Source organism: Protomyctophum bolini (genome assembly GCF_963924005.1).
Source record: "Protomyctophum bolini genome assembly, chromosome: 1".
Taxonomy (NCBI): Eukaryota; Metazoa; Chordata; class Actinopteri; order Myctophiformes; family Myctophidae; genus Protomyctophum; species Protomyctophum bolini.
In genome coordinates, this window is record NC_137862.1 from 23,938,953 (window position 1) to 23,952,418 (window position 13,466).

General features: G+C 41.4%; 2 protein-coding genes across 2 annotated transcripts in view; one reads left to right on the top strand and one right to left on the bottom strand.

The window, feature by feature from the left end:
• cep89 (centrosomal protein 89) overlaps positions 1 to 13,466 on the top strand; it is a 90,977-nt gene that overhangs the window by 33,612 nt on the left and 43,899 nt on the right. The window contains exons 16-18 of the mRNA XM_080760732.1: positions 4,776 to 4,943; positions 6,994 to 7,135; positions 9,648 to 9,737. Of these exons, the coding sequence (XP_080616858.1) occupies positions 4,776 to 4,943; positions 6,994 to 7,135; positions 9,648 to 9,737 (400 nt within the window). The remainder of the gene's footprint in view (positions 1 to 4,775; positions 4,944 to 6,993; positions 7,136 to 9,647; positions 9,738 to 13,466) is intronic.
• Positions 10,363 to 11,919, bottom strand: LOC308314522 (UDP-glucuronosyltransferase 2C1-like; the record flags this gene model as incomplete). The annotated part of the gene is made up of 1 exon (XM_080762152.1): positions 10,363 to 11,919. The coding sequence occupies one exon, from the start codon at positions 11,917 to 11,919 to the stop codon at positions 10,363 to 10,365; it is 1,557 nt and encodes a 518-aa protein (XP_080618278.1).

Sequence of the window (13,466 nt, forward strand, 5' to 3'; positions counted from 1 at the left end):
GATCTGGTACCTCTCCTCTCCCCTCCGGACTGAAGACTGGGACCACGACCCTCTGCTCTGAGGGGTTTTATACTGTATGTTACTGAGGGGGAGGTAACTTTTGTTTTTTAGTTTTTACCATGCTTTGATATTTTTGAAGACGGCTGGTGCCAAATAACTCACTATGGCTTAGTGAGGGGAAAACAGACACACATTCTTATGTCAACTCCTAATTATTTATGGGACTTTACTTATCAACTAAGGAGATCTAAGGACCTTTTACCATGTCATCTACAAACACACTTCCTACCAACATTACATTTTAGCATTAAAAACTAATTCAAACACAATACTGTTTCTAAGGATCCAGGGAGGCTAAAATAACAACATCCCTATTTTATATTAAAACTTGTATTTTACTTAACATGTTTAGGCTTACACGTTACACCACATGTCATATGAACACATGAGCAACCTGGAATGAAACTTCTACTTAGTTAATAGGGAGGCGAAAACAATCCCTTTTTCAATTCAACTTGTAAACCATTAAAAACAAAACAGTTACTAATCATATAATCAGTTTCAGAGGTGAAATCAAAAACAAAACACAATAAAATGAACTCATAGTGTCTGCCACATCAGCCGACATGGGAAACTAGGGGTGGGGGGGGTGTAAATCTCTCCTAGAGACTTTGGGAAACCAGGGGAGGTCACTAGGTCAGCCAGACACTAATCTCCTGATATGGAGGACAACATGCAAGTCAGCTGTTTCTTTTCTTTTTATCCTATGGGGTATAAAATATCTTCTCATAGTACCCATATAAACCTGACCATACAACCTTTATAATAGATTTATACAAAAACACTTGTGCAGTGGAGTCTCACAATGGGTCCGCCCTGGCCTCGCCGCCTTCGGATCTTCTCCCGGGGTGAAGTACTGGTCGTCTTGACATGTGGTCAGCTATCAGATCTGTATCCCTGGCCAGAACGTCCGTCCTGCACATATTCTCTTGAAGGAGACTCATGACCCCTTGGGTAAACATTATAACTCTTGCGACCCCAATGCCCATATTCATTGTTCTGGGGCCGCCCGGTCTGCATTCTGGGGAAATTTTACGTGTCTGTTCACGGGACATTTGTGCTGCGTATTAAGGCCTTCTCCTTCCTCTTCGTGTGTCAAATACCAACTTCTTCATCCCACAATGTCACATTCTATTTAATGCGATTGCATTCACACGTGTGGTGATCTGCACTCAGCGAAGTGAAAACCCTGTTTTTTAGTGAATTCAAATATGTTTGTTTGATCCGTACCAGAATTCGAATGAGCCTTCACACCTGCCCAAACGAAGCGCACTTTCCGACAATATTCAGCAGGATTCGTTTTAATCAAAGTAAAGCATCCTGGTGTGAATGCCACCTCAGATAAATGACTGAACCTGTTCAGTCATAGTCAGTCTCTCTGGATAAGGGTTACATGCTGTTTCACTGTGCGCAAAATACTGTATATAATTAAGATAAAGAGCACATTTGCATAATGGTGTTTGTGGTTTGGTCATAAGGCTGAGGTTTAATCAGTCAAAGGTCAATGTGGCATTAAAAAAGTGAAAAAAATATATAAGAGAAAGTGCTGATGGCTGTTGTTTGGCGTTTGGTTATTTTCAGCAAAATGCTGTAGGAGTGTAGAGTTGACAGTGAGATAAAGCCCATTTAGTGTTTTTGTATCACAGTATATTCAATCAGACACAAATAAATGGAAACAGCCTGCAGCTCCACTGAATCCTTTGATGCAAATTGTGTCCAGTAGCAGTTTATTTGTCAAAACAGGGGAGTTATCCAGAAAGCAGGATTAGTGAGTTGAAACTGGATCTGGATTTATTAGAAAATGCAGAATGTTTCTAAACTCCACATACCACAGCATAAATGTGCATGCCAGAATATTTAGCTAATATCTTTGCAAATCTATTCTTTATCTTAGTTTATCAGCGTGATTACTGGGTCATGGCGTATTAGGAAAATATTTGTTATAGCTGCTTTCAGATATGGATACCGTAGCATTTTCGGGAAACTAATTAACATAAGCCGCCGGCATAGGCAGTAGGAGAGGCGTTCTCACATGCTTTATTTTCTTGTACAGTTTCGTTTTTGCCTGGTCGAAATGTTGCGGCATTTTGCCAATGAAATAAATTAAGTCCATGTTCTCCTTGATATTTGCCTTGACGTCCAGCACTAAATACAGGCAAAAGATGTGCACACAATCTTCTCTGAGAACAGTTTGGGTACTGATCTCATTCTTGGCGGAATAGTGAGTACAGTTGCTACTGAGATATTACTGTATGCATGCAAGACAAGGGATTGGTGATGAGAATTCAATAGTATCGATCAATCTGCAGGCTGGCTATAACTAGAGGAAACTGGGGAGGAAACTATGAAAGCAAGTATTGGCATATCATTCATTTTCACAGGGATGCAGAGGTGGACTGCTTCTCCTGCAGCCATCTCCTCGTGTCTCACTCCAAACATATCTTGAAATGTCAGCTTGCTCTTTAAACGGCCACTTAATTGAAACATTGTTAAAAGCTGTGCCTGTGCTCTCTGGCGGACACGCGGTAGTCATGCATCAATTGGCACTACATAATGTTATATGATATAATTTCCCTAAATGGTGTTATATCAACAGGGATAGGGTCATTAAAAATGGTTATGTCTGTATCAGAAATGCCTTTGGACAGGTGGAAAACTTAAGTTAAACTTGCAGAGTCTGTGTTTGACTGATGAAATTTATACTTTTATAGGTTCACAGGGATGGACGGTAGCAACGCTAGAAGAGAGGGACATGGTGTAAAACATAGTCTGCCAGCCAAAGTGCTAACAATATAAGGTTAAAACAGCACACAATTAGAAAATCATAAAGAACGGAGAATCATATGCTAGGTTTAGAAGTTCGCTGCGAACACACATGGTTTGGATAGAGAAAAGAGGAAAGCTCTGCATGGTTCGTACCGGTAGTTATCACAAACTGAAAACAGGTGCTAATTGGAGAGGGTTCAATAGTAGGTAGCGGTAAACATATTTAAGTTCCTTCCCTTGTAGTAGTGGGCTGAGAAAAGTTTGAGAAAACAGGTGAACTAAGACAAATTGCAAGGCACTCCGCTCAGTTGAGTTTTAAGAAGCCTATTGTAGTCATTGGACCAACGCATTTCGGTTCAAGGCCCTTCATCAGGGTCCAATAGTTATATGACATGCACACACTCGTCATTTTATAGCAAACACAGATTGTCAATCATCATTAAAAAACAATGTCACAATCCAAATATATACATGTATAACATTAATATGTACACAGTCCACACTACTTATTCCACAATAATGTCAGATGGCAAAGAATAAATTAATATAAATATCATATATCTGCTGTCAGGAAAATTTCATACATATCATCATATAGAAAACAGAAGCAGAAAACTACCCTAAAATGGAAGATAGGTTACTCACTACACACGTGTAATGGAGTGAGTAATCACATGTAAACACATGGTTTGGGTCAAACCTGTCCAAGTTTGATCCATCCTGAACCCCCCCAAATTCAAATTTAAATCAGCTACATATATTTTGAAATGACCTTGGATGCAATTTGAACTGTAATTAGTTGTTGTTCCGTGTTGTGATGACTGCTGTAAATGACTGTGTTGTTAGTCATCGACCAGTGGTCCTCGAAGTGGAAAGACTACTAACCCGCCCAGGGGTTGCCAGGGGAGCTAATTGAAAAGTAGAGGAAAAAAGTAAACAAAACACAAGAGGATTTCTGATCATTATTGTCGAAATCTTCAAAATAGCTAATCTACAACGTGACACTGCATGTTGTGATTTCATTGCCTGCCTGGGCTGGCGATGCTCAATTGTTGGGCCTTGGGACCGTGGGGGCTGCCCCGTGGGTCGACCTCCCGTTAGTTCCACCATGCATTTAGGTTGGCGAACATGCATTAAGGTTGGTGAACACACATGCATTAAGGTTGGTGAAAATGCATTAAGGTTGGCGCATTACGGTTGGCGAACATGCGCTGCTCCCGTGCTTGCGGTTATGTTTAGGTTAGGGTTAGAGATAGGGTTAGTAAGGTTAGTAATGATCGAATTAACGGGAGGTCGTATCAATGCCACGCAGCCGGGAACGTACGTACTAGTGTTTATGTACCAGAATGGCTCGGCATTAAACAGTTTCACATTGAATCTGTGGCAGCTGTTCCATCTTTAGATTTGGCAAACATAATGTGCTTTGCGTGATTTTGTCATTAGTCTGTTTTAGGTCTTATTTAGTCTTATTTATTATTATTTATTAAAGTTTAGCAAATAACTTTACACAGTACATTTATAGTCATCAGTGTGTTTACAGTAGCACAGGTTAACATTTAGCAAAATGTCAATGTCAACTATGAAAAAAGAGAAAAGAGATATTGAAAAATGAGAAATACAGTACTTTCACAGAGGTATTTTATTTGACTATGACATATTCATGCACTTAAATTGGGTCACTTGGGACTGCAGGGAAAACGTTATTGACATAATAGAACCACTGTCTGCTTTACAAAATAAACTGGTTCTATTCACCACTGATATACGGTATGAACAAAATGCTCCATTTCCCATCATCCTCACACACCGGAATTTTTAGATTACCGTATTGTCCCGAATATAAGACGACTGATTATAAGACAATCCCCATTTTTCAAGACAATTTCCATCATTTCATAATGTAAAGGTTGTTGTTTGTGTTGTGTCTTTCTTACACATGTGCCTCACAGGCAGTTGGAAGAGCAGGAGAGAAGGAGGCAGGGCGAGGTAGAGGAGTTACTCCACAGAGTGTCTGCCCTGCAGGAGGAGAAGAGGAGTTTGGTCGTAGAGAAAACCAACCTGACAGCTGATGTCAGGGACATGAAGACGGAGCTGGAGCTGCTAAGACAGACTGACAGGTAATTCTGCTAGTAGTTTTACAGGGGGAAGAGGGAGGTGACAAACTGACACTGACAATTGACATATTGAGCCTACGAAACGCAGTATGGCAGCTCCCTAGTAAGAAAATATATAAGTGGCTAGTGACTAAATACAAGTTGTATTAGCCACTTGTTCGAAGGCGGGGGCAGTGGTGCACCCCCCTGTCAAAAATAGCTAAAACCGTTAAAACGAAAGAAAGCAGCAAATGAAGAAAAATCAATGTGACCCTAGGGAGGTCCTCTCCAATATCTGCTGGGAACTCCTCGGGGTCCCACAGAATGAAGTTACTAATGTTGCTATGGAGAGGGAAGTCTGGAGCTCTCTGGTCGAGCTGTTGCCCTCGCGACCGGACTGCGGATAAGCGGTTGAAGATGGCTGGATGGACGATCAATCCCCCGACCGTATAATCATGGAGCCTTCCGCTGTGCTTTAGCGATTCAAAAAATAAATAAAATTAACCGGTGAAAATGCCATGCAGGCAGACTCGGAAGTGGAAGGATAGACATTTGCTTTTATTAATGACAATGTGTAACGTGGGAGTGGATGGGAGCTGTATTTTTCTTGGTTCTTGGTTTCAATGAGACCCAAACGGTGGATCATAGGTTGGCGATGTGGGATTGAAAAAAATAATAATAATAATTTTGGCAGTGAATGGAATAATTTTTGTGATAATTTTGAGAAAGTAATGTGTATATGATGACCAAACAGATAGAGGCGTTCATTTCACTCAGCTAGAACGGTCTAATAATTTCTGAAAATGTTATCATTATATTGTAACTGTAACACTACAGTCAGACAGAGCCAGACAGAGATGAGCTCCACCTCCTTAACCCATTCTGGGCGGGAACCCATTTTGGTGTTCTACTTCTAACCCTTCTGGACGGAAACCCCTTTTGGGGTTCTGTACAGTACAGTATGTAAAAATTGATGCTGCTATATAAATATTTGCAAGTAAAACAAAATGTATGCGGTTTTCTAGGGCTATGAATATTGACTTGGATAGTGTACTTATAAGTTCTTCAGATGGCTCCACGATTGAGAGGGTCTCTGAATATATATCTTGGCATCTGGCTTGAGGATAAACTTTCTTTTAAATTTCATATTGTTGATCTTGTCTCCAAAGTTAGACAAAAACTAGGATTTCTGTATAATAAATTCTGTTTTCCAAATTCCAGTAAAAAAGCTATTATTGAGTCCACTTTCCTCTCGGTCCTGGACTTATTTATAGGTCTGCTGCTCCTTCACTTTTAAAGCGGCTAGACACTGTCTACCACTCTGCCTTGCGGTGGACTACTGGTGATAGTTATGGTACTCACCACTGTGCACTTTATGAGAACTCAGGTTTATCCTCTCTGACTGAGAGGCGAGATAAGCATTGGCACCTATTTTTATATAAAGCCATTGCTGGGATGCTCCCTGACTATATCTGTTGGGCATGACAGCTTTATCTGTCAATGGCCCAACCTCGTGGAACGAATTTCAAAATTCCTTAAAACTGAGCTCCCTGCCATCCTTCGGTCAGTTCAAAGGAATGCTCCAGAACATTTTTCACCGTGATTGCTCCTGCTTCAATTGATTTATTTCACTGGTTGTTCCTTTGTAATTGTATCCTGATTTATAATGTTGTGTTGATGTATTGTTTTGACTGTATTTATAAATTGTAACCTTTATTGAAAATGAGGGCTTCCCCTCAACTGTATTCCCGAGAATAAATAAAGGTGTTGATGATGATGATGATGATGATTTGAAGTTTTTCAGAAAACTTAGGTGAGCATTTAGAAGGCATTTTTAGAATCGGCCTCAGTCCATGGGTTAAATCCAAACTGCACTGCGATAAAGCTCAGCTCCAGTCTGAATCAAATGAGAGGAGATTAGTGGTCATATTGTGTGGATGTGTGAGCGTTCATTGGTGCAGTGTGTTTGCAGGGGACAGATTTGTCACATTGTCTCATTCTTCACTGATTCATCTCGTGCCGTCATCTTACTTCTTCCATATTCTTCTCTCTCTCTCTCCCTCTCCATATGCAGGCGAGTCCAGCGGAAGATAGGAGAGATGGAGAGACAGGTGGAGGAGTGCAAAGAGAAAGAGTTAACGGCGGATCAGTATTTAGCCTATGTTGTCACTGTGGCTGAGAGGAGCTGCCATGAGAGGGACCAGCTAATATGCATGGTATATAAGCCACACACGCACGCACGCACACACACAGACAAACAGACAGACAGACAGACAGACAGACAACATACTGTATAACAGTATATACGCAAGTCAAATATAAATGTAATGCCTGTGCATGTGCGCATAAGATACCAATAATTGTGTTCTGGGCTGGTTGTCATTTCATGGCTAGAGAGGTCAGAGCGGGCACCTGTTGCTATGGGAGACCTGTTGCTATGGGTGCTTAAGACATTGTTTTGGTACCCAGTTCTTAACGGTCTTCCACAACCTGTATGAATTGAGAGCACAAACAGCATTTATGCTTTCATTCATGTGTGTGCTCCACTAACTCGCTTTTTAAAACTTTATGCTGATGTTTAATTCATTATTGCATTCAATTATGCATAAAACAGAGAATCACCAGCACTCCAACCTCCTTCTGGTACTTTTTAATGCACATCATTAGAAATACACGTCCGTGTTTGTTCAGCATGACATTCAGATTAACTTTATTTTGACTGTGATTCATGAATGACAGGGGGAGACTACTTATTAAGCCAATCTGTGTGTATGAAAAAGTGTTGGTCATACAGTATTCTATTCTTCAATATTAATGGGATGAATACGATCTAGTCTAGTCTAGATCTAATTATTATTCTCTTTCTCTTACCCATGGCAAGTGGCACCTACAGTATGGATGCAGCTTTCAAAGGCCGTTAGTTTCCAGATGAGCAGGCAACCATACAAATGAAAAGTAAATTGTACAATATACATTCAACAATATAGTATACAAAGACAGCATTGTAAAATCCCAAATACAACTCTAAATCTCTAATCCATAGTTGGCAGCTACTGTATAGAGATTATACAAAATAATATAAGACCTTCCAACAAATACTCAAGATACATTTCACATACAGTAAAGGAGCTATTATATCAACACACCGTGAAGTAGATAATGCAAATGCAGTCCCTATATGCAAGACCCACAAGGAGACACAAGGCTCTGTGTAAACGAAGACACAGACCCACATGGACAGAATGGCACCAATCTAGATAGAGGAATAGAGAACAGAAACTCGACAAAAAAAAACCTAAAGAGAGCTTTTCATTGGGGGTTAGACCTTCTGGGTGTAGAATCTTCATGATGAAAATCCATTTGCACCCAGATCGAAGCAATCAGTGCGAGTAGGAAGTCCAAGTTAGAGAACAGGACAATATGCGGGTTGACACAGGATGACTGCTCACCACCTACAGAGGTGTGTACTGTAGGTGAGCCTCTGAATGTTAAAAATCAATCCCAAAACACAGGTCAGCCAGAGCCAGATGCAACACTGTATAGACAAACAGCCACTTTGGCCGAGCTCTGTGCTCTACTGAGCATATTTTCTAGTTATTTTCTATTGAATCGGTCTGGATATTTCAATCACTGCCCTTCCACTAACAAGCCTGCTTCTCTGACCTCTACACTAAATACCACACAGCTGTGTGTAGCACTCCCATGCTGTCAGATAACTAGCTGTTGAAATAAAGGCCTCTTATTTAGCGTCTGTGTCTGACACCTAATTGAACTTGTTAAGGATCCATTCAGCATGGTAGTTTCAAGATTAATGTATCACAGCTTCCATCACACAGAGTCACAGACACAAAACCACCCCTGCAGAACCACTGAATATCAGTTGTTTCTTGTGACACAGCTTGTTTAACAGAACAGATCGTATGGTCTAGCTCAGTGGTTCCCAAAGTGGGGTCCGGGGAACCCCAGGGGTACCTGAGGGAGTTCCAGGGGGTCCCCAGCTAAATGATAGTTTGGAACCAAATGGACCATTATGGGTCTGTAACTCAGAGAGTGTACAAATGGAACCAAATGGACCATTTGGTTCCATTGTTCATTGTTTGGTCCATTGTTCCATACATGAACCAGTCCTGGGAGACAATTAAGTACACTCAGGGTTTTAAGTGGTACAAGGTCCCTCAATGTACCAGGAGTGGATACATTTCCTGCATGGTTGACCGCAGGGGCAATATAGAACCCCTGCTGTGTTATAGTGCCTTGCTCCAACCAAAGCCCTGGCTGTGATCTCAGGCAGAGATCCCGCTGTGTGAGGGGGTGCTGTGTCATTAGTCTGATGGCGCATTAGTTTGACAGCGTGTTGGTCCGACTGCAAATTACTAACCCTATCCACATAGCCAGAGTAATGGGATTTCGGAATTATGGGCAGTCCCACTCCCGCACGAGGGCAAGACCAGCTAAAATGTTTGTAATTCCGACAGAACAGTTTGAAACAACATTTTAAACCGTTTTCTTTTGTTATTTCCATTGTGCACTCTTGAATAAGATGTTCATCTTTAATGATCGCTCCTTTGATCTGTGCATCATCTCTCACTCCCTACAATCTTATAATCATCCTCTTTCCCTTCCTTCCCTCATCTTCCTCTCCCTCCTGCTCTTCCTCCTCTCCTTCCTCCTCCACCTCCACCTCCTCATAGCTCCGTAACCCACCCTTCTTCCTCTCTCCTTCCCCAGGCCTCCAAGTTGGAACAGGACAAGCAGGGGGTTCTGGGAAGGATACTGGAGGGCACTGTGCATCTTGTAAAACTTCAAGAAAAGGTCAAGGTAAGGGCAACGTCTCCTCCTCAGCTCTTCAACATCTAGCTAACATCACCTCCTCAACATCTACCTAGCATCTTTTCTGTGCTATCTATAGTGCAGCATCACCTCCTCAATTTCACCTATTCACCATGCCCGTACCTTCTTTCTATACAACCTTGTGTAGTTAGAGATCATAACGTTTAATGCATTCGTGGGTCACGGGCACACTTTTATGGGTCCCTTTTGGTTTCCTACGTTTTGTTGTTTTGTCATGAATGAAAACCAAATTCAATGATATTTTTTCCAAGAATTTCATGAATAAATTAAGGAAAATCTAAGAAATTATAAAACGAATGTTTGAAGAAGTAATGGAAATAGCCAATCTACAAGCTCACAAAGCAGCACAAAGCGACGTGTGAGCTTGTAGATCTGCTATTTTCACTAGTTTAGGTCCCAGGCAAACATTACAGTATGGTACAGTACGGCACAGTAGGGCATTAAGCAACTAGTCGACTATTCAACTAGTCAACTAGTAAATCCACTAGTCGACCTTGTTGGTACTAGTTGACTGTTTTTTTTTGTAGGCCTCAAGATCAGGTAGATTATAGTTATAGTCACCAATGTACACAGTTTTTAATATGCTACTCAATTAGTCAGATTTATTCTTTCTTCTGAAACATACCCTGACACATACACACTTGATTAGAGCAGTAAATAGTACCACAACAAGCAGCACCACTGTTATTAAAAACAACATGATATCTACAGAGTGATACGAGTACCAGGGCATTTTGTAGGACTCTGTGCGGAGGTGCCCGGCACCTTTGTGTCTCATAACAAACTCTATCCAGAAGATGGCGCTGTCCAGTGGCTCCATTGGCTTGTCTCTGTGTAGCCTGGAGAGCCTCTGCATGTTCATCCTGTAGGAGGGCTCATGGAGGACCTCCTGTAATGCCTCCAGGAAGTTGTTATCTTTGTCCACTGTGGCCATCGAGAGAATAACCGCGGCTCCTCTCTCTTTGAGACGCAGCAGGTTGTCGTATTGGTCAAAAAACAAGGGTATACCCACGACAGGCACTCCATGATAGATGGCCTCTTGAACCCCATTCGTACCTCCGTGGGCCACAAAGAGCTTTATCTTTGGGTGTCCCAGAAGATCGTTTTGTGGCATCCAGTCAAGCATTAATGTGTTGTTCCCCAGAGTAGCGGGCCTGTCCCCTTTATACTTCCAGATTACTTTCTGAGGTAGTCTGGCAAATGTGGCAGCTATCTCATCCATTATGTCAGTGGGCAGTCCATGGACAAATGTCCCCAGAGACATGATGATGACTCCATGTTCCCCAGAGCTCTGGACAAACTCCTCCAGATCTGGAGGAAGAGGTTTAGCAGGTTTGCACTGGAATCCTCCCATATAGATGACATTAGGCATGGTGGGGCGAGGGAACTCGAACACGAAGTCAACTCTCATCAGCCACAGGTCTGCCCCCTGCATCAACTCAGTGAATTTGACATCTGGTCCAAAGAACTCGTCACAAAAAGCCTGATATACTGGAGTGATTGAAAATATAGTTTCAGCTTTATTTAGCAAATGGAAAAGCATGTTCTTAACCCTTTGTGCAAAATTCATTTTGTCTGATAATCCTGACAAGGTCATTGGGATATAAGATAAAGGTGAGGGTGCAATGCTGTGATGTCCCTCCCCATTCATGTTTACCCATCGCACATTGTAGACTAGAGGAAGCTTTAAATAATGAGCCAACAATGTACCACCCCCCCAACATGGGTCAGAAAGGACTAAATCATAGTCTCTCTCCTTGATGCCATTAATCAAATCTGTGTTTTCAAACATGGTTCTAAGCATTTCACAATTCATCCTGGAAACACTTGAGAGGACACTGAGTGCGCTCATTTGCAAATGAAAGAAATTCAAAGCAGAACTTTTGCCTCTTTCTATATCCAGTACCTTGCCAAGAAGTGAGTTCACAAAGTCCTCATTGAACCCTTCAGCCACAGGCACAGGCACAGTGATTGAGTCATAATGGGTGGATTCCTCTTTGATGTACCAGCTTTGAGTTGTCCTCAGCACTGTAATGGTGTGTCCCTTTGAGTGTAGAGCTTTGATCAGGATATCCATGTTCACCCAGTGGCTTCCATCTAACGGAACAACCAAAATCTTACCTCCTTGGCAGAATGGCCAGAGAACCATTACACATGTCACAAGGAGGCAAACTGTCCTCCATGGCTGCCAACCCATCATTTACCTATAGAGGACAAGCAAAGACATGTTCAATATCTTGAAAATGTTGAAATTGTTAATTATGTACTGTATCAGAGAAATTGTAGTGTGATATCAAACGTCGCCTGTCAGAGCCACTATAAGTTTAATAAGTATAATTTCAGTCGCAGCACAATTTACGGTATGATTAGACCTAATAAGGCATCATTTGAAATAATGTGTTTGTTTTTAGACAGAAGTTTTACCCTAATTGTACACAATATCCCTACATTATGGTCTTATAATAAATCGCATAAGACCTAACAAAGCCTACTAAGAAATAACGTGTTCTTTCTTATGCTTTTATTTCATGATATTTCCGTTTACTAGTGGGGACATTATATCGTAATTTAACATCTGTACTGTAAATTGAACACGACCCCAACTTCTATAGATAGATAATATGTTCATTATCCTGTGAGGGATGTTACTGCACAGCTTCTTCTAAAATTAGCAAAAGTCTGCAAAGAAATGCTTACCACTAGCTTTCTACACAGTTGTGTTCATAAATGTGTCTACTATCACAGAAAAATGTGTTCCAAGACAACTCCCTTGGGAAACTTTGTGGGAGCCAATCAAATTTGGGGTACCCGGAGGGCCTATACCCCTATAGGCTAAAAGCTGGACATTTTAAAATTGGCCAATATGAGCTTGTGAGGTGTAATGTAAAAATGACTCCCTGGCCATAATATCGACCATGCCTGCTTTTGTATGTCCCAGACATGCGTAATAACTAACCGTTTGACCGCCAGGATTCATTAATCTATCTATCTCGCATTGCCAAGGTTTTATCACGCACAACCCTTATTTTGAAGAGCCAAATATCCGTAACCGGATTTTACAATGACAAAATGCTGTGTGGTGTCTTGACCGGTTGGTGGTGGTGAAAAAACCTGACCGCGAGTATCACAGTCCCTGCTGTCGGCCATTGAAAAACCTTGTTTTCATCAGAAACGACATTCATTGCGCCAATTTGGAGATACAGGCCATTGAAAGTAGCACATAGTGCAAGTGGATGCGCGCGCATCTTCAAAATGGCCGTGGCCACTGTCCTACTTTGACTGTTATGCTAACAAGCGGCAGCTAACGATTCGATCGGATCAAAACATGGATTAAAGAATATAAACCCTGGAAAACGTAGGCTACGGTTCTGGCAGGCTAGACGATTAATTTAATCATACGGTTACTACGGTTCTGGCGGGCTCCATGCTAATATGCCATGTTATGCATATCTCAATGGTAGTCCATAGTGTTTTTGTTTTCTGTTTGTGTGTTGGGGGATTTAACTGATTTATTCTTTTCAGAATCAGAAAGACTTTATTGTCACACCTTATGAAATAATTACCAGTAAAAAAAGGGTGAAATAAATGTGCCACGGCTCCTCAGACGTTCAGTTCATTCATAAAAAATAAATAAACAGGATTAGGGATGTACCGATGAGACAATTGGCCGATATCGATATCCCATATAATGAATTG